We start from the raw sequence: 26890 nt of genomic DNA on the forward strand, positions 1-26890 counted from the left end.
AATTTTTTCAACTGATTTTAAAGAGATTAAATAGCAACTAATGAGCTTACTGCTGTACTCAAAACCGTTTACGTTTAAGGTAGGACTCTTTGCCAACAGAAAGGCGTTGCTCTAAATCGTGAATGGTATTACGGAGAGCTGCAATCTCCTTGTTTTTTTCTTCTTGAAGATGTTGAAGCTTCTAAATGAAGCAGAAAAATTTTGTTATTGCAATCCAGAAATAATACGATTAAATATAAGAAACAACAAAACAACAATAAAAACTATACTTCTGGTTTAAGTAGAAGTAGGTACTAAAAAAGACACCCTATTTTGAAAGGTTCATAATTTTATTTTGTGGGACAATGGGGTAAAACTGGTAAAAGGATACAAAAACATGCATTGGCACCATTTGTTTTAGTTTGTTCCCATCTCCCTATATAGCTTGAAGTTGTAAAGCATAAATTAAAGAGTTGAATAAAAAATCGACCATCTGAGTGCCTAAGTAACTTCAGAATAGTAAGTCAGCCTTAGTCCAAAATAGATTATGGAATTCCTTAGATGGTCCAAAGTGTCAGGATTTCTCTAGTGGTTTAATTTACTACTAAGATTTTACTTGTTTAAATTGAAAGTGAACTTTAAAGATTATTCAAAATCTAGTATTTTTCTAATTGTGTGATATATTTTAAGAAAAATTGTTAAGTGTATTGTTAGTAAATATTAGACAACTTCTATGGAAACACATTAGTGTGTTTATTTTCTTAAACAACAGCCAAGGAAGGAAAACTCACATACCCTTCTGTAGATACTCTGTGGCAAAACAGTAGAATCTGGATATGATTTTGGTTTAGTTTGAACTCTTGCTAGTTTGGCATCAAACTGAGTCAAGTTTAAAAAGAAAGTCATTGAGAACATTCTAGTTAAACAATTAGAAACAATTGTTTCTATAAATACAAGTATAATCCATTATATCTTTGACATATAATCTGTAATTTAAGTGTACTCTCTGTATAACAGAAGATAGAAAGTCTTTCTTTAAGAAAGAGCAAAGAACTCCCAAACAAGATTAACCCTGGCTGCATGTTAAGGTTACCTGGGGAGTTTTTCTAAAAGTACCAAATATTGGGCAGAGATTCTGGATGGGGTCAGTATCATCTTTTTCTCAAGACATCAGGTGCTTCTATCATGTGGGGTCAGAATCTAGTTAAAAGGGTTGAGACTCTAGTTAAAGATAGATAAAAATATATTCACATCACTTTGTGCTTTTGTAAAGAAAATGTGCAATCAACAGTTGTGGGAGAAAGCTCATACACCCTCTTCTGTATAGACTTTGAGGCTCAATAGTAGAATTTGGATATGCTTTTGTTGATTTAGTTTGACCTCTTGCTGGTATGACATTAAACTAAATCAGATTAAAAAGAATTCTCATAGGCCATTCTTACAGGTCATATTTTTTGCAAAGTCTTCCATTATAATTTTTCCCTTCAGGTTGGGTTTAGTGTAGACTCTCTGTGGACTAAGAATGAACTCTCTGTGAGGTTGTGTTCCAGATTGGGGAGATATTAGGGATAGTTACAATGAAAATAAATAGCAAAAAGAGTTCTGTATATCAGTCAAACAACAGACTTGGGCTAACGGCCCCAGATGGCAAACAATGCACATTCCCAATCAACGCATTAGAAATTGATGTCGGTCTTGAAACATGCCCTAGTGTGTCTCAGTTGGCCACTCAGCCCTCTCTGTGGTTTGTGGGTACACTTGACCAGAAGGCAGTAGCAGCAGCAAAGAGCCTCTCAAATCAACAAAGTCCCCTTTTGCTCAATGATTATATGGTCTCTAACACTACCTCACCAAGAACCCCAGGGATACCAAGCTGTCAGGAACATGAAAACAAAGTTAACTAAGCCAGTGTATTTTGATAAAATGAGGTAAAGTGGGACGCAGGCTGGGAGAAAGTGATGAAATAACGATGAAAAGGGAGATTGGTAAAATTTAGAAAAAAATTTAAAGGACAAATATATTGTGTAAATATCAATATCTTGGAGATTTTTGACATCTGTTTAAACAACCTACTGAAAAGGCTTCCCAGACAAGAACTGCAACCTCAGCCTCTGAGATGCCCTATTTGAAATCCCTTTAAATTTTAAAAAAAATCTGTTTTGTCTGCCCTTTGATACACATTTTCCTACACAATTTATTAGGGAGAAACTTGTCCCTTTTTATCCTAAACAAAGAAAAAGGAACTTCTAGTTGGTTCACCAGTGTTCAACAATTACTGCTGAGAAGAGAGTAATGTTAAGGATTAGAAACTCCCCACTGCTGGAATGGTAGTCCTGTGAAGTCTGCATAGACTCAGCTGTAAAATGCAGGTATTCCCTGAGTTATCTGATCCCTGCTCACAGAGGAAACAATACCTTTCTGGAAACCAGGACCTTTTGATGACTGAATAGTCCCACCTTCAGGCCGCGTGCTATAAGGCAGCGGAGTTAAATTATATGGGGTTTGAGCGCTGTGTGAGCTGGAGAATGAGGGTGTGTGAAGCCCTCTCAGAGTTGTTTTCACTCCTGAAATTTCTCTCACTGTGATGAAAGATGACCAAAGTACGGTCTAGACTCTAGACTAAGGGATGCATCCTTAAATTTAGCAGTCTTAAACATTTACCTCTAGCTGTAGTTTGATTATTTCATTTTGCCTTTCTTTTTCTTGAGTTCTTAACTTTGCATTTAACTCTGAAATTTCTACCTCTTTTTTCTCTATCAGTTCTTTGTTCTTTTCTTCACTTAATTCAACTGAATAAAACAAAAATAAATAAAATTAATTCACTATAACATTTCCAAAATCCTATAAGCTTATATTTCTTCAGTATTTTAAACAATCCACAAGAAAGTAAATTTTATTAATAAAAACATGTAGTATTTTAGAAACTATTTATATGCAGAGTAGTTTAGATATTTTTGACAAGCCCCTGCAAAACGTTTGAAACACAAAAGTCACCCACTGAATGCTTTTAAACAAATAAACTAATTTAGACTCAAAACATCAATGGCCTAGAAAATAAGTAGGAGATTTAGTGGTAAAGAAGGATACAAAACCTGTGCTCTTAGGTATAGAGGGCCCCAAATTATTGGATGACTGTAGAGCTACATCAAACACCTCCTATACTCTATTCCATATAATTTGGCCTCTCTGATGTTCACACCATGTCTTTATGCTTCATCAAACTTCCTCTTCTCTCAACTTCCTTATTCCTGTAAGTGATACCATGCCATCCAGGATGGGAGCCTCCAGGAAATCTTTGATTTTAGGGAGAAAAGAGTCAATTAATTTACAACAAGCCCCCCAAATAAGGGACTCCATCCACAACAAATCCACTACTTACTTAGTTTCAGGCCTCATTTTTCCTCAGTTGGTCTCTGTTTCTAGACTATCACTAGTCTCTAACCCCCTAAAGGCTGCTGCCAGGTTAATCTTCCTAAAGCATACCTCTAAGTATGGCCATCACTTTCTCAAAAAACAATTCCAGAAGTCAAAGAATCCAGCACTAGCCACAGTGGCCTTTATCTTGCTGAACTTCTCTGTGTAGTGCAAAGAAAAGGTAGAAAATGGACTGTTATTCCCTAGCATGACTCAGGTCTCCCCCTCTGTATATCTTGGCTTTTATTTTCTCTTTGTCTAGAAGCTATTTTCCCCATCTTCACCAATCAACCTTACCCATATTCAGGATTTAGGAGCAGGGCCTAACACTAAGGTCCTATCTCAGCCTGGGATGAGGCAAAGTCCAGAAGAATATATTTAGCTATCCAAAACCTTAGAGAAATGGACTTCCATCTGGTCTCAGTCTATACTCATTATGTGCCTCGAGGCAGCATTTTGAAGATACGAATGTAAAGCAGTTGTGATTAAAACAAGAAGTAAAGCACTGAAATGGATCCATCTTCAGATACTATGTTGGAGGACAGGTGTGTGATTTTCTTTATCATAATCCCCCTGCTAGGTTTTGTTAAGATTATGTTGGCCTTTATGAAATTAACTGGAAAGTGTTTCCTCTCTTTTTTTTGTTAATCCTCTGAAAGAATTTGTGTAAGATTGACATTACTTTTCCAGAAATGTTTTGTAGAATTTCACCAGGAAAGCCATCTGAGCCTGGAGTTTTCTTTGTGGGAAAAATATTTATCATAGATTTAATTTCTTTACTAGACATAGAACAATTCAGATTTTCTATTTCTTCTTGTGTGCTTTTTTCCCCCCCTCAAAGATGTCTAATTCATCAAAAATTTCAAATATATTGGCAGAAAGATGTTTGCTATGCAGTTAATTATGGAGTTCATTCACTTTTTAATATTTGAAGTGATTTTCTCTTTCTCATTTCTGATATAATTGGTACTTTCTCCATTTTTCTTGCTCAGTCTTGGTGTTAATCAATTTTATTAGTCCTTTCAAAAAAATTTGGATCTGATTCTCTTTATTATGTATGTGTTTGTAATTTCATTACTATCTGACTTCTTTCTTTCTAATTTCTTTGGGCTTAGTTTGATTTTTTTCCTCCTAAGTTCTTGATATAGGTATTTAGATAACTGATTTTTAACATTTTCCAACATTTTAATTTAAGGCTATAAATTTACCCATAAACACAGCTTTATTTGTGCCCCACAAGTTTTGATATGTAGTCCAGGTAATTCAGTTCAAAATATCTTCTAATTTCCTTTAGGATTTCTCTGTTGATCCACAGGTTATTTAGAAATAATTTATAAACATATAGGGATTTGATAATTATCTGCTTCTCAGAGGCCTCAAAGAAATTCCAAAATTCTTTTCTAAAATGTCTGTATAATTTTATAGTTCCACCAGTATAAGGGATCAGAGTTCCAGTTGCTCCACATCCTCATCAATACTTGGAATACCAAGTATTTTAAAAATATTTTAGCAGTTTTAAAAGGTTCAAAGTGGTATGTTCTTTTTTTTTGTATGTTTACAATTTTCCCAGTTGTATGTTCTTGTGGTTTTAATTTGCACTTTCTTACGTACTAATTATGTTGAACATGTTTCAGGTGCTTATTTTCCATCTGTATACTCATTTCTTGGGGAAAGCATCCAAATGTTTTATCCATTTCCTTATTGAGTTGACTTCTTATTCGTGGGTTGTTAGAGTTCTTTTATATTTTGGATATAAGTCCTTTAACGGACATGCATTTACAAGTATTATCTCCCAGTCTCTGGCCAGTCTTTTCATTTTCTTAACAGTGTTGAAGGACAGAAGTTAGTAATTTTGGTGAAGTTCAGTTTAGAATTTTTTTCTAATAAAGATAAAAATGTATTGTACTTTTTGTTTCTTTCCAAGAAGTTGTGCCTAACTCAAGGTTGCAAAGATAATATTCTATGAATTCTTTTAGCAGTTTTATAGGTGTAGGTTTACATTCAGACCATTCATCCATTTCAAGTTGATTTTTTGCATATGATATGCATAAATATGGTCTCATTAAGAAGTTTTTAGTACCCTTATGAAACTAGTTAGCTTTAAATATAGGTTCAGACGTGTTTTACTGAAGGAAGAAAATTTTATTAGTTAAATTATGTTCAATATGCTGAGCATATAAATATCAAAGTTAATTATATATTTTATATTAATTTTATAAGGACATTAATTGCTTCATATTAAACAATATTAAGTGCAAACATCATGAATCCAATTTAGAAATGTAATTTATATCACATAAATATACAGGCAGGTACAAAATCTAAATTAAAATGTAATAAGACAGTGTTCATTCAAGAATACTGGCTATTACTGAAAAAAATTTAAATGTTCATTTAAATGATGTCTTAGAATTTAGTAAATTAAAAATAAAAACTTACCTTTTTTCTGCATATCCTGGTAAAGTTTCCTTACTTCTATTTTATGTCCCTCCTCTTTGATTTTTATTTCACTCATAAGTTTGGCAATATTATTTTTATATTCCTAAAGATTAAAATATATATTCATTCTTCAATTTAAATATGTGTATACAACTTTTAATTAATTACAAAGGTGAAATTTTCAAATTTTATATTAAATTTTTATATGTACTCATATCTAGAGAAGAAAGATATTGTTCATTGTTTGAATAATCACCTTTGAGATGGACTAAGTTCTGGTCCATGGAGATAGAAATCATCTAGAGATAACGTCTTTTTATATTTGTTTTCTGAATACTCATCACCAGTGTTTAGCATATCATAGATGCTTAAAATATGTTGTTTAATCATATGAATAAATGCCATAACAACATTAAAATATGTCCAATAAAGCCAAAGCTATACTTTAGAGCAACAGCAGGCACCGTTCAATAGGTAGTAAGCGCATCCTACAGTAGGATGAATCCCTTTCAATGTGGGATCCCTTTGAAACTTCCATTTCTGAAAATTATATAAACATCCTTAATTCCCAGAAGGAGGTTAAGCACAACCTAAGGTAAAGGTTAGCTGTTTGAGAGGCTAGAAAATGATGGATTTGGGGTTTGAGAAGTGCTCAGCAGGTGCCTGTGATTAGCTTTTTAGGTTGTTGAAGGTGAGAGGTGATTTATGCTAATACAGAGAGGGACATTGGGAGAGGTGATGGAAGAGAAATTCCCCAAAGATAAAATTTACAATTTTACCAGTGGTATGTTCCTCACGTAGGAAGAATACTGAAGCAGGGTAGTAAGAAAGACAATAATGAAAGCAAAAGGTCAAGAAAAGCCTCTAAACACCATAAAAGACAGGGACTTTGGTTTTAATCACTTGTCTTCCCAACTCCTAGTGTATATCTCTTGATATATATTTGTTGAATGAATGAGAGTGCCAATAAGAATTATTTACATCAGAAATTCTTAGATTAGACCTAGTGAATAGTCTTTCGAGGATCCATTAACTTCCTGAAATTGTATGCAAAATTATACACATATATGCGTGTGTGTGAACATTTTTCTCAGAGAGGGTTCATAGCTTTTAATAGATATTCAGTGGTACTGAAGATGTAAAAAAAGTCAAGATTTGTAAAAGATATATAGGAATTCCTTGTATTGTTCTTGCAACTTTTCTGTAAGTTTAAACCTTTTTCCCAAATAAAAAGTTTTATTATATAAAAAAAAAAAGTCAAGATCTATTGGCTTAGATGGGTATAATTAAAAATACAGGTACACTCATCCAGATTACATAAATTCAAAGGGATATAATCTAGATTCCTATTTGTGCTACTTATCCTGCCAGGAAACTTGGAAAAATGGCCAAACCTATCCAACCACTGTCTTTGATTTAAAGCTTGGCAGGTGAATATATGGGTGAACCTCATAAATTGTCATTTTTCATATGCATGTATCTAGCTTTCTAGATGGGCAATTACTGAGTGGCGTTTATAAACCATTCCTGACTCAATTGGGTGTACTAAGCATTTGCTGCTCTGGGAAACAAAAAGAGACAAATTCTATGTATCTTTTCACTTGTGTTGACTTTGCCACCTGAAGATGCCCCACTAAGGTGGAATGCTTCTATGAATTCTATAAGACCCAGGATTTTCACTCCAACATCCAGGAGTGAAGGTGTCCTAATGTCTGGGCTGGGGCCAGGCTGTATTTCACTAGGTTCTTCTTCTTCACTTTAGCCTGTACCAGCCCTAAGGAATCTAAACCCTTCCTCTTTCTAAGTGGACCAGGACCCAATAAATTATTCTTGGTTGCCTTCTTTTCGTTTGCCTTCTTGGGAATTTTAACTGACAAGGGATAGCCTCTGGTTGTATATTTGTTATTACAAAACTTAAGGATTCTCTGTCTACAAGTTACAAAACCTCTCCCAGTCCCATAAATATGGCCATTAAGTATCTCCTGAGTTTGTTTCTAGGCAGTGGTTCTCCATATGTTTTGGATGGGCCTGGAGGTTTTGTACTAGAGAATTTTCATTGGATTAAGGTCATCTGTAGTTTGCTTTGGACAGCAGCTAATTAAGAAGTTATCTTGGATTGTGGTGTTTTCTCATTAATTTCCATTCCACTGAAAATTCCTATAGTATTCAAGACAAAGCAGTGTCCTATGCCTTGACATTTTAGAAGAGAAAGGAGGCAAAAATTTCTCCCCTTTCTTTCAGCCCCAATTACACCCTGACTTCATCTACTATTGAGTTCTAGAGGGTAGGGAAAGGATGGGAAAGAATAAAGGAAAGGGATAAAGACAAGGAAAAATAAAGCGTGCGATACAGTCCAGAGATATTTAAAGTATCTCAGAATTGATTGTGAGAAGCTAAATTTTTCAAGCACAGCCAGATGCTATTTATTACTCCTAAGAATTACCCAGAAGCTCTGGCAGGGTTTTAGAATTAGCTTGTGTTTCTTTAGAGGCTCCTCAAGTGAGGAACCAGATTGAATTTAGAGATGATCTTTCAGGTTGAAGTTCTAAACTTGATACAGATCAAACTTGAGTTTTCGAAATCTTAGGTCTGCTAGAGTTTGGTATATTGGCTCCTAAGAGATGAGAAAAAATCAGCATAATAAACCTCCCAAAGGGCAGAGGGGTGGGAACTGATACTTACTGAGCACCTTTTATATGCTAGTCACTGTGTTGTATGGTCTGTAATTGCTACTATCACTATGCTGTTCTTACAGGAGAGAAGAAAAAGTAGCAAAGGGTATAGTGGCCCTTGGGAGAGAATTAACTGATAATCCACATAATGTTCCCTTCATTTAGATGGTGCGATAAAATTGCAATATATTACTCAAAACAGAAAGACTAAAGACTCTTTATAGTAAAAAAGTTTAAAAGTGCTAATTAATAGCTAGAATAAAATCTCTATTAATGTAATTAAAAATACGTAGCAAAATAGTAGCATCTTTGTGGTAGAAAGAAAAAGTGCAGTGATTTAGTAAATTATAGTCTGAAAAAGACTAGCGTTCTCAAAATCTCTATTTCTTAAAAAAATTTAATTTATTAAAAATTCTGGTACACGCATGCACACATATACATGTTTACTCAATAAATTTTGGCGGTTTTTGTTAAAGAAAATGACCATTTTTTTTTCTAATTTGAGAACACAAATGCTCTACAGGAATTTGATTGATGTAAAGATATATAAACTCACCTGTTGATGAGATTTTAACTTTTCTTTCATAAGATCAGCATTTCTTTTCAGTTGTTCATTTTCACCTGTGTAAAAATCAGAGCGCATCCTAACTTATAGCACTTTTCAATTAATATGGGAATATGTTTAACATTTCAAGTTTTCACTCATGTATACACATGCAAACAGCATCTACTACACATCTAGTACACGTGCACAGAGTACATGACACTGGGAATGGTGAAACAAAAACAAATTATTGCTTTTCAAAGAATTTACAGCCTATTGCTGAGACAGATGTGTAAGTAGTTGTATGTTAGGATAATTGCTCTGTAATGCAATGTGTCTGAAATGCACCCGTGTAAGAAAAGCCTAACTCAGCTTCAAGTCAGGAAAGCATTTACAGAAGAAGAATCACTTGAGAGCTAAGACTTAAATGATAAGGCTAACCCATGTGGGAGGAGGGCGTTCCAGATACCGAAAGCTGTACGGAAGGCTGGGTTTGAGTGAGTACCGCATGTTTGGGACAATTGTAATTCAAGTACAGTATTGCTGGAGTGTAAACTGTGAGGAGGATGTGCTTACATAGGTTGGGGCCATATCCTATTGGGAGGTAGACATATTCTATGTGAATGACTGAATTTTATTTCATAGGTCACAGAGTCATCAAAGAATTTTGAACAGTGAAGTGAAATGATTTGTTATAATGTTAAAAAGATTATCTGGCAGTGCAGAGGATGAATGGGAGGGGTTTGACCCTAGAGGAATGGATATCGATAACAACAGATCAAGTAAGAAATAACAGGAGACTAAATCAGGCCAGTGGCAGTAGGAGACAAAAGGAAAACGAAGATAACTAGATGATAGAATTACCAGGAGATTTAGTGACTGATTGGATAACAGAAGCAAAAGAGGAAGGGCCTACAACTGAGATTACTCTACCCAGCAAAGCTGGTTAGGACTGAAGGATAGAGAGATTCCCAGACAAGAAAAAGCTCAAGAAAAGGTGTTTGATGTTTTCCAATTTATAAAAATATTCTTGCTTGTTTTAGTAAGTGAAGCACCTGTGAAGGGAAACTAATCATCTTTCCCCTACCTACTCACCTTAACCGAAGCTATCAGTGTTAACAGCCTGGTCTGTATCCCTTCCCTACTTTTCTCTCAGCTTATACAATTATATGTAAACATACCACACATTTCTACTGGTTTTATTTGTTTTTACCAATATAAAATTGTACTATACACATTACTTTGCAAAGAATTTATTTTCTAAAAGTGGATATTCCTTGAAGTCTTTAATTTTTCTATGCATATATGCAAATACATTTTTATAATTTTACATAAATAGGATATCATACATGATGAGATACTTTTTCGACAGTCTTCTGTCTTTCATTTCTTTATGCCTTCCTCCTCTCCCTCATTTGTTCTCCTTCTTTCTCCCTTTGTTTCCACATTGCTGGTGTAATTGTGTATCCTTCTGTGTTTTTCTCCATGCTCTTAACCTCTGGATCATATACATGCATACACAAATACATATTTCCATTTTCTATTCGTATCTTTTGCCCATTTAAAAATTTTTATTTATCTCTGCTGGTCAATTTGTAGAGCTATTTGTATATTGTAGATATAAAGTACATTGGTATTTGAAAACATGTTTTTCGACAAAATAACACGCCAACTTCTTTTTTCACTGTTGTTATTGGTGTTTCTGTTGTGTTGTTGTTAAGAAAGTCTAGTAGGTCTGTTTTTTCTTTATATAGCATCTAAGGCTCCCAGATTGGTTAAGAAGATATTCCACAGCTCTAGATTGTACATGTTGTGCCCTAGATTTTCTTTTCAGTTTGTATTTTTTTTTCACTAAAATCTTTTATCCATCTGGAATTTATTTTTGATGGTGAGAAACAGTCCAGCTTCCTTTTCTTCCAGATGGAAAACTAGTTGTGCCAGTACCATGTGTTAAAATGTCATTCTTTTTCCAATAAATTGAAATATTCCTTGTGTCATATATCACATTAACAAATATTGGGGCCCATTTCTAGAATCTAGTTCTCTATTCTTTCTATGGACATACATATATTTTTCAATTTCTATGTCAATACCATATTTTCTTTTCTTTTTTTACTTTAAGGAGGGCACGGCTCACAGTGGCCCATGCCGGGATCGAACCGGCAACCTCAGTGTTATTAGCACCACACTCTAACTAACTGAGCTAACTAGCCACCCCTACGCCAAGACTATATTAATTTCATTCTAACAGCTTCAGATTGTTATCTGGTAATGGAGGTTCCTCTCCCCCACATTCTTCTTATTTTTCATAGTTTTCTTGTTTATTTATTTCTTTTGTCAAATGAAATTTAAGATTATTCTATACTATCATTTATCCCACCCCCAAATTTAGTATTTTAATTAAAATTGCATTAAATGTGTATATTAACTTCAGGAAAATGGGCAGTTTAATAATGATAAGTCTTCTCTTTGCCAGAAAAATTGATCAAACTATCTAAATGTTATACTACTTGGACATGATCTGGTTTGCTATATCTATAAGTATGCTAAATAAAACCACATGACTATCTGTGAACTAAAGCCATCTATTGAAGACATAGCTAACCTCCTTAATACTTTATATTTCAGTTGGCTCTTTGTTGGCTTTCATCCGTAGTACAATAAACATAGGGTTATTGTCAGCACTGCTTTTTTCCATCATCCTACCAGATTCTATGTTAGATTGTCAAACACATATTCCCACCTTGGCTACATTTTTATTGTATAAGACTCTTGCTACTTTTGCTGTAGTATCATAAATTCAAATAGCATTTTACACCACTGTAGAGTCTACCTGGTCCTGATATTTGACAAGTAGTCTTTCTCTGACCTAGTCAAAATCCACTTTAATCTCTCGGATTCTAATAATTTTGCAATATATTTTTCTAACATTGGTTATTCTCTTTCAGTATCAAACTGGGAGGAAACTCTTTAGGTGTGCAGTTGCACAGAGCCCTGCACTCAGAAGGGTGCCAGCTTGGTTGAATACTCTGCCATTAACATTTTGAAATTCTTAATAATTTTGTTTTGAATGTGTATTTGCAAGTAAATTCCAATGGGACAAAGGAGCAGAGAATATACGCGTATGAGCAATATTCATGTCTACTGCTCCTTGCCACCATGTTCATACGCAGCATTTGCAATGCCCCATGAACACTGAATTCTGGTGGACTCATGATGCGTGGGAGTTCAGCAAGGCTCAAAGGTACAAGTACAAGTACAAGGTAAGCATGTTCTATCTACAACTAAGTAAGCAAGGGCCCTGAAAGATCTGAGAGGGCACACTTTCCCTTTGAACTAGAACTTGCTTCAAACGCAAAAAGAAAGCAATGGCAATCTAAGAAACACAAATGACCAAGTAACTCTCTATAATATGCTTTTTTAACTCCTGTACTTCCCTCTACTAGCCAACCAATGATGCTGAAAATGATGACTCAGAAGGAAAGGGAAAGAAGGAAATTCACAGTTCCCTTTCCTTTCGGTCCTTCTTTATTCACTGCTAGTAAGCTGAAGGTGGAGTGTTGGTAGAACGTGTACATATCAAGAGGTAAAATGAATAAAAAAATGGTTGAGGTAGTTTTGTGCAGCATTTCCACTTTTCTGGTAAGTATGAAATAGATATGAATGTACAAGGCGTAAAGTATTAATTGTGTACTTTTGTGATTCTGCATGAATTAAATGCTATTATCTTTGTATTTGAAAGTGGTTTGTACAATATAAAGATAAATGGTAAAATTCATGCTCATAATTAAAAATTTTATTTATTTATATTTACTTAGAGCAACATTAAATAACAAATAAAAACACTGACCAGTTGAGAGAGCACAGAAGAAAGCAAAAAGCTTTATTTTTTAGAACCTTTAATGTTATATTTTTCCTGCTTTTTGAACATGGGGCCCCACATTTTTATTGTGCACTTATTCCTGAAAATTACATAGCTGGCCTTGTTCATAGGTTTTGTTCTTCAATTTCCTTTTGATGCTCTTCTAACAAATCTCTCTTAGAAGGAGTCAATTTTTAAATAATTAAGATTCTGAAATATATACTCATAACAGATAATTTTCCCATACAAAAGATGATTATAGAAACATAGCCTTCTTCCAATGATATACTAGAAGCTAAACGTCAAATTATTGTAAGGAAATCTTTTTCATAATTATGTTGAAAGAAGTATTTCTGCATTTTTCAAACGACTTAATTTAAGCAATACTTTTTTCTTAAGGAATAACTGATCACAGATTAGCCTACTTTCTCAGATTATTATCTTAAATAGAATAGCACTGAACTATATACTATTGCTCTTTTTAAAACATTCTTATCAATGATCAATTTTGATTAAATCATTTTGCTTAGTATAATTTTTGTACAGTAAAGTTGTACTCTATACATCACAATGTCTTCCTTGAAACCTACCCAGATAGAATATAAGGGCATAAATAAATCCAAGTTATTCAGATTCAGTTCAGACATGAAGAAAGCAATATTAAGTTGCCAGAAATTATCTAGAGACGACTGGTAAAAATAAATATGAATTCTACTGATTTTGGAGGTGCTCTGTATTTGCAGCTGATTTCATGGGTCTCTCTTTCCTCTATATGAATGCCCATGTGTTTGAATTTGTAAACTAAATTCCTAAAATTCATTTAATCTGGGACTGGTGGTAATTTTTCTTGAATAGAGAACCTTGTTTTCTTTGCTTTAGTAGTAACCACTAACAGTAAGTTAGAAGGCATGACACCTTATCTTTCATACAATAAATTACGGGGTTTCTCCTAAACTAGCATATAGAGTAATATATTATACAATAGTAAAATATGAGAAAAATTCCTATTCGATATACAGGTAACCTCCGTATAACATGGTTGTTAGGTTCCTAAAAATGTCGTGTTATGCGAATCCGTGTTATATGAAACAAAGAACTAGTACAAAAAAGGGGGTTAAGTTCCAAAAATTAAAAAATCATACTATTGTATTTTTATAACTAAGAGAAATACCTTTATTAAAGCAATATTCACCAAAAGTATTAACATATTAATATGTATTAAATAATGTTTTCTTTGTCATCACTAGTAAGCACTATTAACCAAGGCCGTTTTCTTTCTGACAAGATATCTTCATTCTCTGAACTTTCTTCAGCATTATCTTGACTTTCTATTCTGTACTTTTTGCAAAAAATGTTATTTTAGATGGCTTGCTTTTAGTTGAGAGGTCTTTATAAATTTCGTTATAGGGTGCTAAGCACTTGTGAAGTTCTCTCTTAAACTTTGTGCGCTTTCAGTGGAAGGATCTTCCTTTAGGAAATACCGCTCCAACTGTTCGGCTAAGTCTAGGCCTTTCTTTACGCTTTTTAGAGTAAAGTGTTTAACTTCTTTGTTTTCACTTGTGCTATCATCCCCTGAATTTATGTTTTTCATTGCATGAGGATTGAGAGATTTATAAACCAGCATAGTTTTACCATGTGATCGCCTGAAGCATTACTGCACATAAGTAATGTTATGTGATTTTTTGATGCCTTAAAACCTGGTGCAACGTTTTCATTTTTTGAAATAAACGTCCTCTTGGGCATTTTTTCCCACCAATGACTGGTCTCGTCGGCATTAAAAACCTGATGTTTTGAATATCCACCCTGTTCAATAATTTCTTGCAATTCCTTTGGATAAGTTTTGGCAGCTTCTTTATCAGCTGATGCACTTTCTTCTTGTATTTTTAGGTTTTGTAATGAAAGACGTTTTCTAAAACGGTCAAACCATCCTTTGTTAATAACAAAGTCAGGGTTAATAGCAGATTCTACATTTACTTTAAGTAATTGCAGATTTTGAAAGCTTTCTGTTTAATAATATTGGTGTCCAGTGGAATCTGGTTTTTTGAACAGTCATTAATCCAGATACTAAGGGCTTTTTCCATCTTCTCAATTATTGGTGCTCTGGGACGAGATGTCATATTTGCGGAGATAGAACAACCAGCAGCAACGGAAGCTCTAATTTTATGTTCATCTTTCTGTATAGTCCGGATTGTTGCTTTATTTAAATCCAAGGTTTCTGCGACATATGAAACTTTTTCCCCCTTTTCAAGCTGATTCAAAATTTGTAATTTTTGATCTAGCAAGATGAAATGTCTTTTAAGAAGTATTTTTTTTATTTCCACCAGACATAGTTCAGGGCTACAAATTAATTCACAAAAGTGAAAAACATAATTACCATTTCTTTAAAAAAGGTTGACTAATACCCAAAAAATTTTAATCTATGTATAATGTAGTGAAAAGAAAAACACAAAGTTTTAAAATGTGTGTACTTAATACTTCATGAGCAAAATGGATTTAAAATTCTAATAAATTTTAAAATTTTGCAGTCAAATCTGATACGACATCCATGCTGAAATGAAAAATTTCAAATGAGATATTTTTTGCTCTTAAAAGCTCTTATTACGCTCTGTGTTATTCGGGGATTTCTCTAATTCTCAAACCGTGTTAGAGTGCAACCGTGTTCTAGGATGCTGTATTTGTTGTACAAAGGTTTCCCCAATCCTTGAACTGTGTTAGAGTGAAACTGTGTTATAGAAGTGCCGTGTTATACGGGGTTACCTGTATTGTGATAAATCATACTCTATTTCTAATAAGCCATGTCCATATCCTAAACTCCAAACACACATTTATTTCAAAGATAGGATAGATCCATTCTTCAAATTATAAAGACCAAATTTGGGGGCTAGAGGATAGGAGAATCAAGCAACAAGAAATAAAAGCCCATATTATAAAAGGATGTCAATACTTTTGCATAAGCTGCATGATGGGCCCTTGCCTCTCTCCACCCTGATAAACAGCATATCAGATGTAATTCATTAATATTGCTTCACGACTTTCCTTCCGAGGGTCAGGTTAGCAGTAATAACAGGAAAGGCTTCTTTGGTCCTTGGCAACGACAACATCTCACAAAGTATACTTAACTTGATCATCCAATCACTCATGAGAATGAAAACGACTCCAGTTTTCCCTTAAGCTATGAAATTCCAATGTTTTTGCCCCAAACAGTTTAATACCTTGGCAAGAGGGACCAACCACTTTTTTACAAGTAAGTGGTAAGAAGTTAGTAGGGAATAGACTGGCCAATGTAAGTAACAAAATCTAAAAAGTAGTGACACACAGATGTGGTATTCTAAACTAAAAGTCTCCAAACTTTTATAACTGTACGCCCTCTTAAAAATAATGGGCATGCACTCCCCAATTCATGTCTATTTATTTATAAATTATACAATTATTACTAAATTTAATAGATGTTAGTGAGACAATGGAACTAAAAATGCATCGATAATTTTACAAAAATAGATTTAACTCTGATATAGAAATTTGAAGGCTGGCTTCAATATTCAGATTGTTTTTGATACTTGTTTTTTTTTTTTTAATTTTTATTATTAGTTTCAGGTGTACAAAACAATGTAATAGTTAGACATTTATACCCCTCACAAAGTGATAACCCCCCAATCTACTACCCCTCTGACATCATACTTGGTTTTAATGGAACAAATCCATCACTGGTTGTACTTATTATAAATCATGATACTATTTTTCACTCTTAAACACAAATTACACAATTGGTGTTTGAAATTTTGCCAGATATCTATCTTCTTTGATGCTACTTGTTCCTATAAGCTTCTCAAAACGTTTCTTTTTTAAACAAACATTTAACAAAACGGTTCAAAATCACTGAGAATCATCGATCACTGTTTGAATTTAGTGTTCCATTGCCAAGTTTAATGTGTGAGTGAGAAAGTTGACATGTTTTCAGCTCTCAGATCACTTAATGATGGAATCATTTCTAATAACCCATTTGAAAATCTTGCTATAGATTAATTTTCTCCCAAAAGCAGTTACTTGGCCACCATTTCATCAGGTATGATAGATTTTCATTTTTAACCTTTTAGTATGTCCGATGAAGAGCTTGTACAGGGGTAGAAGTGACAGCTCTGCTACTTCCTTGTTGTTGACTTGTACTTGTATTATTAGTATGATTGTTAATCTCTGTTTTATTTCTTAAAGCTGCTTGTCCATTTTGAAAGGATTTGTTTGATTGTAAGTAGCTAATATGTAAACCCAGGCACGTGTAAACTGTACCACATATCAGTGCACTGAGACTCAAGAAAAAATAAAGATGCAGCAGTTCAGTTTTAGAACTCCCACTCTCCTTGGGAGAAGGGAAATCTCGTGTATCATAAATGATGCATAACTGACATACAGAGAGAGTAAGGAATAAATTCTATTATTAAATATTCGTCATATTATTTGTCTTGGTTTTTAGATAAATAGAAATTCCAATGTTTTCTTTCTGCATCTCAATGGATCATCTTTTACACAGCCCATATACCCTACTGAAAAGATTGATGGATAAGAGTAAAGGGAGGTATCATTTCTCTTACAGTAGCTGAAGAAACTTAAGCCTAGAGGATAACTCATTCACCTGGTGTAAATGTCTAACTATTACATTGTTAGCAATCTTATCAGTAATATTATCAGGACACCATGTCTGTGTAGTATCTTCTTTCTGCTATCCTCAATGCTGTCATAATTTTCAGGCTGGAAGTAAGAAGTCTGTAATAAATTCTAGCATTACATGCAGACTTATCAACAGGCAGAAGAATACAGTCTATCTTTAGTTTTGGGAGAAAGGGAGATTATTCCAGAAACCTCCCATTGGAGCTGGGGTATGATTAGCTTCCCCTGAGGTATGTGGTTGGATGAAGAATGAATGTCAGAAAAAAAATCAGGTTTCTATTAAGAAAGAGAGGATACAGTTTCTGGGGAGCCAACCATTTGTAACCACTTTGTAGCCTAAATAAGGAAATTAATCATACAATCTTGACAATCAAATGGATGAAAAGAGGTGAAAGACAGGTAGTTCACATCTATCACTTTGCCCAAACCAATGCCTATAGAAGGTTTGGAAAAATGAAATCAGTGAATCACTATTTCTTTCTGAGAGGCACCATGGAATATCCATTTTCAGGAATAGCTACTTAAAAATTAGTACTACCACATTTTTGCAAAGATGGTATTCTTGACTACTGGTCAATTTTTGATATCCTTTTACAAAAAATAATATATTCATTATTGACTTTTTGGAATTTCAAAATATTTAACTTTAATTTCTGGTAGATGCTTTATTTAAACAACATCCTGAAAAGAGTTAGATTAAATACCATTTAAAACCTAATAATAGGACTGTAAATAATTATGACTGTTCACATATTTTTTAAATGCAGTTAAGTGTTATATTTAGTCACAGAGAAGAGAAAAGTTGTTCTGATCATCAGCATTGAAGTTTGCAAAATGAAAGCCCAAGCCAGGTGTGGGATGAGGATAAAACACTGGGAAAAAGTGAGCAGAATGCTAGTACCAAGTAAAGTGAATATTTATGAGAAAGAAGCCTGCAGGAACAAGCCAAAAGAAAAGGCATTGGAGACGGTATGGTTCCCCATCTATTATCCTTCTTAATCTCCAGAACAGCGTTTAGTGGTATATTGATATGGAAAATGAATCCTTTCTGTACTACTCTTGCTTTTTGACAATGTAAGTGTGAAGTCTTCTAATACAATTTTTATATTTGTTTCTTTAACATTTGAGGAAATATTTTAAGGGAAAGCAATGGGAGAAAACAAACAATAGTAATTCTTAAAAAAAGATAAACCTCAATTAGAACATTATAAAGACAGTAAGGAATAACATGCTAAATAAAATAAATTACATGTAGGATCACCATTATATCTTACTTACATATGTAAAGTACTTTATGATAAAAGGAACAGACTAAGATGAGAAATTCTCGTTTGATGTAAGTTTTACGTTGGAGGGGAACTTGAAGGCAGTTTACTTTAATCTCCAATATGGTAGAGGAAAACCCCACAACACTGCACTGTAGCTGAATCAGAACAGGATAAAACACTTGGTTGCTTTGTCTGTTTTGTCCATGGTAGGCTGTTGGGTTAGCATGACTAGCAAAAATAAGATTAGCCGAGTGTGCCAGCTTCATTTACACAAATGTGGCCTTAGTCTCTGATAAAAAAATCAAATGGTAAACTATCACTGGAGTTTGAATAAAATATTCATTATGTAATTACTAGTAAATACCCACCCTTCAAAACTGAACATGGGGTTAGTAAAGACCAAGAGCACTACTGAGAATAAACACACCTCTAAACATTTGAAAATAATAAGGGTAATTATTATGACAGATTGTGAAACCCTGATGTCCCTGTCAGAATATGACTGAATTGTTCTGTTCAGCATAACATTTCTTATTTCCTAATAGTTGAGGAAGATATTATTAAGTAGTAAGGAATCCTTCCCTGAGCTGATGAATCTAACAAGACCAGATTAAAAGGAATTTATTGTCAATGATCTAAAAACTCTCTATTTTTAAAGGTGCTCAAATACATCATATTTTTTTTAGATTTGATTTTTTTCTAACTTACCTTTCAAATTATGTTGATATGCAATGGTCTGTTGTAGCCCTTTTATCATATTATGAAGAGTAGCACATTCTAAAATAGAAAAGAAATTTATTCGAAGATTATTTGCTTTCATTTTGGAATTAGTCTGTCAAAGTTGAAATACTTAAAATAAAATAATATTTAATTGACAATTATGAGATCTTAATAAAGCAACCAGGTATTTCAAAGTAAGTTATATAACGGCTACTTTTTAATCACCCAGACAAGTCAAATGCAATCCAGGATTTAGTAGTGAGTTTTCTAAGGCACAATAAATCCAGTCTAGTACGGGTTCCCTGCAGGTGCCTTAGCAATATCTGCCCTGGATGGAAGGCACACTGGGGACTCTCTGGGGAACTATGAGTGTATCCATGCGAGTTTTCCATGAAAGAACATCCCAAGGACAGAGTCAAGATACATTGTTTTGTTCAAAGACAGAGAACCAGAATTGGTGAGAAGGTGTCATTTGGCATAAGATACTGCTTTAATTCCTCACCGTCCTCCAACGTATCCTCTTAGTATGTATGCCTGAGTGCTAGGGCAAGCGAGTAGCAATAAAAGGAGTAAAAAATGTATGGAGTTACAGGGCATCAGCAACTTTGGTACCAATGACTTCCGTCATAATGGGAGATGGAGCCTTCATTGCAAGCGTTAGTGGCCTGATACGTGCATATATGCTTTCAATATATTCTTGGCTATCACCAGCAACAGCTAAACCTTTGAAGGGTAGCAACAGTGGTGGAAACCTCTGTAACTTTAAGCAGTCCACTTGGCTATAAGCTCCTGGATAGTAGGGACTATTTTCTGTTTTGTTTACCATTTCTCCCTAACATATACAGCAGTTGCAGTTCACAGTAGGCACTCCATAAATATTTGTTGAGTGATTGATTTACAGACAGGCAATATCATAGTAAGCTGAAGCAAGAAAGGGGTAAGGGGAGGAGCTCTAGCCTGAAAACAATAACATATATTGCTATTTTAAATGCTTTGCAAATATTAAATCATTTAGCCCTCTTAACCCTGTGAGGTAGGTCCTAGTGTTTGCCTCACTTTACATATGAGGAAATTGACACACAGAAATTCCGTAAATTACCCAAGGTCACACTTATAACTAGCAAGTGGCAGAGCTAGAACGTGAACCCCGGCAGTGTAGCACTGAAGTGTATGATTTTAACTACTTTACTGACACCAAGAGGAGGAGCTCAGGAGAACTTCTTCAGAGTAATTTGAGTAAATTGGAAAGAGAGCAAAAACTGAACCGGAGAGAGACTCTTTGTGGTAGTGCCATCACATTTTTACTATAAGGTTAGGAAACACAGATTGCACTAGCTTAAATTTACAATTATACTAGCTAAATACATAATGATGAAAACTTCAAAAAAGAATAACTTAATATTTTAAAAAGGAAATATAACTTTTAAGGTTTAAGGGCAATTTTACCTTTATGTGCTTAACAGCTAATAAATATTGAGCCCGATTCTCTTTCTTTCAGCGTTAGGGACCTGTGACCAGTTTTCAGCTGGCATGCACTAGTATGACATGCTGACTCGCTGTCATTCTAATGGGGCATCTGTTTTGATGGTTAAATATTAAATACCGCATTTGTATCAAATAATAAAAAGTTGTCTAGGTATAGTAATAGTACCATTTATTGAATGTTTACTGTGTCAGGCATTACACCAAGTGCATTATAAACGTTACCCCAATTCGTATTCTAAATGATACTGAGAAGTTGGTATCATTATCCTGATTTTACAAAGGTAGGGAGTCATCCATAGAGGTCTGGTTACTTGCCAAAGATTCCACAGTTAGTACATGGAAGATATAGACTAGAACACAGGTTTTGAAAATCCTGTGCTCTTAATCTGCTTATCCAATACTTCCTCAGGAATTGTAGGATATGCTGAGGCAACCACGAAACTTGGAGTCAGAGGAACTAGATTAGAGTTTCCCCTTCTTACTTTCAAGCTAGGACACCCTGGGTGAGATACTTAATCTGTTTGAGCTTTATGTTCTTCCTCTGCAAAATAAAAGTACGGGTAACACCCATCCTACCTCACACACGAGACTATTCTTATATATAAGACTGCTCTGTCAACCAAAGGAGAAAATATTCTTTGTAAATTCACTCACAAATATTTAACCTCCTTATTGTTGATGTTATTCTCTCTCTCCTTTGTGTCCCACAATTTGTGTTTATCTCTTTTCTCCATTTATCACATTGCATTGTAGTTATTTGTGGTTTTTCCCGCTAGATAGTGAACTCCTTCAGGTAAAGATAATCTTTTTTTTTTGCTATTCCTTGCATCTAACATGGTGACTCTTTCATAGGTGTTCAATAGTTCTTTTATTAATATTTACTGACTAAACAAAAGAACCACTACTGTGAAGGGAGCATGCAAAAGGTCACCCTCAGTGAGAGGTCCTGCACTCAGCATGCACATACAGTAATAGAAATTAAAGTATTTTGCAGAAGTTAAAAGCTTAATGCAGTTAGAAGGCTCTAGTATTCTGGTTTTTCACTTCTCCCAACAGCCTTCTGTCATTCCCACCACCTACTCTCAGACAAAGTTCCCACCATCCTTCACTTTTTCTCTCTTGCTAGTTTCCAGTAATAGAATGATGGTTAAATTACATTTGACATTACCTACTTCATGTATGTTACTATGTCAGTTGCTACAATTAAAAAATTAAGGGAGAGTAAACTGAGTCCTCAGTTGTCTTTTAGAGGATGAATCCAGCAATTCATGAAGTATGGTATCTGAAGGTACCTCAGTCAGTAATCAGCAAATTGAAGTCCTGAAACTGAAAGTATACTGAATGTTTCAAAAATCTGTATTTTCACAATTTGAACACAAGGTGGCTCTCTCAACACAATTTTTTTTTTTTTTTTTTTTAAACAAAGGAAACTGGCTCAACAAGGAATTGTTCCCAAGGTAGAATACCATTCATTATTTTAGAATAATGGCTTCAATTTTCTTTGCAAACATTATCATTTCTATTAAACTTTAAAATTTAATTTGAAGAATACTACTATCCTATTCAATTCTTACAAACTAGAGCTCAGAATACAAAGCTACTTCTTATACTATATAATTTAGTAAATCAATGATTATTTTGAGCTGAAATTTAGGCTCTACCATTAACTAGCAATTTGGGCATAATATCTATTTCATAAAGCAGTTGGAAATGTTAAATACAATTATAAATGAAAAGAATTTATATTCTCAGTATTAATATTATTTACCATCTCGAACTGGCAAATAAATTCTTTATCTGGTCTATCAAGATCTCATTCTTTATTGTAGAACAAATTCAATCATATATTTATTGTAGAACAAATTCAATCATATATATATATACAGTTTGTTTTTCCTCTCTAAGTGAATTAGTACATACTTGGCTCTGTAAGTTGTCATTCTTGCTTTTTCTTCTGCTATGTATTATCCAGCAAAAAGGCAATTAGATTTAGAATAAGTAGAATTGGATTTTTAAAAAGTATTTAATTATTTTTTTTCAAATACTAGTATAAAATACACACGAAACATAAGTATAGGGAAAAGTGACTATCTCTGCCCCCAAACTAACCAGTTTCCCTGCCTCCCAAAGTAAACACCTGAGAGCACAGCACATGTCTTAGTAAGCAGTCCCTCATCCCACGGAGCCCAGGCTCCCAGGCTCCCTGCCAGGCAGCTGGCTGCAGAGAAGGCACAGACTGAGGGCATAGCTGGGAAGGCGGCCACTGGGAGCTGAGTGACACATTTGGCATGGGTGGCAAAGAAATGAGGGGAGAGTGTCAGACTGATTCTTGGACTTGCCATTTCTTAGCTGAGTGGCCTTACACAGATTATTGAACTTCTTGTCTACTTGTACGTTTTTTCATTACTGAGGTAGAGTAACAATGCCAGTCCTATCTGTCTTTCAGGGCTATCTTAAGGGTAAAATGAAATGATAGCCTGGAAAGTACTATGTGAATTTAAAATATTTTACAAATATACGGGGCAGTATTAATAACTGTTGTATCAAAAAACATTCTCATTAGACTTAGTATTATTTCAGGCAGCAAAGAACTAACCTTCTTTAAGTGAGACCTCCTTTGTTTGCATTCCTTTTAATAAGTAGTTAGTTTTTTCCAACTGAATATCCAGTATATTGTTCTTTCCACTAATTTCTATCATTTTCTGTAGAAGAAGCAATATACATTATTACCAAATCAATGCTGCTATTTTTATTTTTTTACCTATGTCTGTAAGACTAATAAAAATACAAAACATTTAATACCTGAATGTCTAATAATTAAGCCTGACATATATTTTTAAATAAGCCAACTTCCTAATTTACTTTTAATTTTAAAAGTCACATGGTAAAAATTGAAACAGTTATGAAAAGTTATGAAAAGTAAAAATGCTACATAACTTGAACCCCCTTCTTTCCGACTATTCAACCCTCAGTTCTATTGTTAACAATTCCTTATATATGTTTCCAAAATATTTTATGATTATACAACTATAGGAAAGGATCATATTATACTCTTATCTGCACCTTGAAAGTTCAACTTAGTACTATTATCTTGGAGATAATGTCATATAAGCATGTGTAGGTCTACCTCATTCTTTTTAACAGCTGCATTGAATTTCATTTATGAATATTCTGCAATTTATTTAACTAATCCCCTAGTGAGGAAAATCTGTGCTGTTTCTATTTTTTTTGCTATTGCAGACAATGAATAAACATTGTTGAACATATCTCTTTGGTATGTTTGTGAATAGTATAACAGCTGCCACACACCCTTCAAACGCCTTTAAAAATCATCAGTTCATGACCAGTCTTGTATCATGAAGTGGATCTATATCTCTATCCACTTCCCTATTGTCACCATTTCTACATTTATCTCAAAGCAACCTTCTGACATTATATTATTTTGTACATAAAGATTACCATTTATATGTATCTCTAAGAGATAAGACTCTTAAAAGTAAAATCACCATACCATTACCACATCAAAAAATGAACAATATTTCTTATTTAAAATGTTTAAGAATATGATAGATATTTCCAAATTAATCTCTGAAAACTGTTCCAATTCCTTTCCCATCTACTGTGCTAAATCTCTTTCTCTTTTCTCTTATTTTTGTAAGAATCACTTGGTTAAGAAAACCTAAGCTCATTGTTTTCAAAAAGCTCATAATGTTACCTCAAAATAACCATCATAATGAAAATTCTTTTATTATGGCAATAATACTACATTGTGCAGATAAAAAGAAAGAATAGAGAAAAATGATAAGAAAAGGAGAGAAAATAGAGGTAGGTATTATTTCCCCTCCCACTTCTGCTTCACAAAACAAATCTTTAATTTATCCATCTACATTTTCTCAACAGCTATTCATAGTCCTCTCTGAGGCACAGGAGGGGGAAAAAACCTAATATATGCTTTTAGATTTGATCTACCATGTAATTTGTCCAGAGTCAGGGAGGGAGGACTTCAAATAGGTCTGCTTAGGTAAAAGAGAAGGAAAGGGCAACAGATAAAATTGGAAAGACTGAAAAAAAAAATTTAGAGTTAGTCATAATGATAAGAGATTGAGGACTGAGTCTACTTCAGTTTTTTGAAACCATTCCTGAGTTTATGGACATCTTGGACATTTAAGTATGTACTTTCCTACTAAGTTTAGCAAAAGTATATCATTTATTTGTTCCTTTGCCCGAGAAACATTTTGATGCATTAGTACAAATAAGCCCAAACCAGGTATATTTTAAATACAGATTTTTAAAATGAGAAAGGGCTTAGCAAAGTACATTTCCATTATCTTTACCCTGATCATTTTTTGGGGGTACATTTTTTCTTTCTTCCCAGCTCCTTCCATTGGCCAAAACCTGTTCCACTTTTCACTATATACCACAACTGTTTGATATATTTACATACCTTTTCTATCTGTGAGAAGTCATTTATAAGTTTGTCAAGATTCACACTGCTAATCTTTTTCGTACATCCTTCGCTGCTTTGATTCATGTCTAAAGTAGCAGACAATACTGTTAAAAACAAACAAACAAAATCTAAAGCACTATAATAGTGGTAATAACTCAAATGCTGAAGTTTCTGTACTCCATTCATAGAGAACCTCCTAAAGCTCCATTACACTCAGAGAATTTTTGTTATACCATTATTAACAACAGTCGAGTGCATTAAGGCTTCTCTACCTCTCTTCACTCCCACCCCAGCTGAGTTTTCTCTAAACAAATCTAAAATTAGTGCAATGTTATGTTGTTATGTGCATATGTAAAAATTATTTGTCCCTACTATACAAAAAAACTAATTTTGCTACTGTTCAACACTCATCTACTTGCCATCAGTATGGCTGGACTTAAAATCTGATGTATTACCAAATCTGATGAATGATCTTTAAATATAGGTATTCTCTATTTAAAATATTTAAAATATTTGTTTAACTACCACGCCACAGATGTTGTTTTGCTGTAACTCCTGTTACTGTGCTTATCGCTATGGATTGAATTGTGCCCCCCAACCCCAAACCCCAAAGTGACTGTATTTGGAGATAGGGTCTTCAGGAGATAATTAAGGTTAAATGAGGTCATATGGGTGGGGCTTCATCCAATAGGTCGGTGGCCTTATGAGAAGAGGAAGACTAGGCATTTCTATACACTCTAAGAAAGGACTAGCCTTGCAGCCCTGTCTCTGCCATCCATTAAAGAAGAAGAAGAAAAAAAAAAAAAAAAAGGAAGAAAAAGGAAGAGAGAGAGAGAGAGAGAGAGAGAGAGAGAGAGAGAGATCTTGTTCTCTTTCTCCATGTGCTCATACTGAGGAAAGGTCACAGAAGCACAGAGTGAGAAGGTGGCCATCTGCAACTCAAGGAGAGAGCCCTCAACAGATGCCAACCCTGTTGGCACCTTAATTTTGGACTTCCCAGCCTCTAGAACTGTGAGAAAATAAATTTCTGCTGTTTAAGCCACCCAGTGTGTAGCATTTTGTTATAGCACCTTGAGTAGACAAATACATTTATTTTTCACATTTTGTTTGGTAACCTGTTTCGCAAACAAAGACATATGGAAATTAATATGCTTAAAGCAATCACTCAGTATTTCTATTCTCTTTTTATTTTGTTTAACAATATCTTTGGGTATAGCCAGCTGACTGTTGAAGTGAAGCAAAAGAGTTACAGTTTTAGTTCTATGAAACCAATCATAAGAAATCCAGTAAAGGGAGATCCAAAATGGCACTGTAGATAAATATTGTGTCTGCTTCCTTCCATGTTCGAATTAAAATTATAACTAAATTACAGAACAATCAACCTGGAGAACCATCTCA

The 26890-nt window shown here is 34.1% G+C and overlaps 1 protein-coding gene across 1 annotated transcript; it reads right to left on the reverse strand.

Moving 5' to 3' along the window:
• Positions 1-58: 58 nt before the first annotated feature.
• CCDC152 (coiled-coil domain containing 152) lies at positions 59-25586 on the reverse strand. Its single transcript, XM_074328963.1, has 8 exons — positions 25490-25586; positions 23642-23747; positions 19549-19617; positions 9061-9125; positions 5833-5935; positions 2641-2768; positions 775-858; positions 59-181 (listed from the first exon to the last, which is right to left on the reverse strand). The coding sequence occupies exons 1-8, from the start codon at positions 25574-25576 to the stop codon at positions 59-61; spliced, it is 765 nt and encodes a 254-aa protein (XP_074185064.1). The 5' UTR covers positions 25577-25586.
• Positions 25587-26890: the final 1304 nt, after the last annotated feature.

The sequence above is a fragment of the Rhinolophus sinicus genome, linkage group LG03, assembly GCF_036562045.2.
Source record: "Rhinolophus sinicus isolate RSC01 linkage group LG03, ASM3656204v1, whole genome shotgun sequence".
NCBI classification, from domain to species: Eukaryota; Metazoa; Chordata; class Mammalia; order Chiroptera; family Rhinolophidae; genus Rhinolophus; species Rhinolophus sinicus.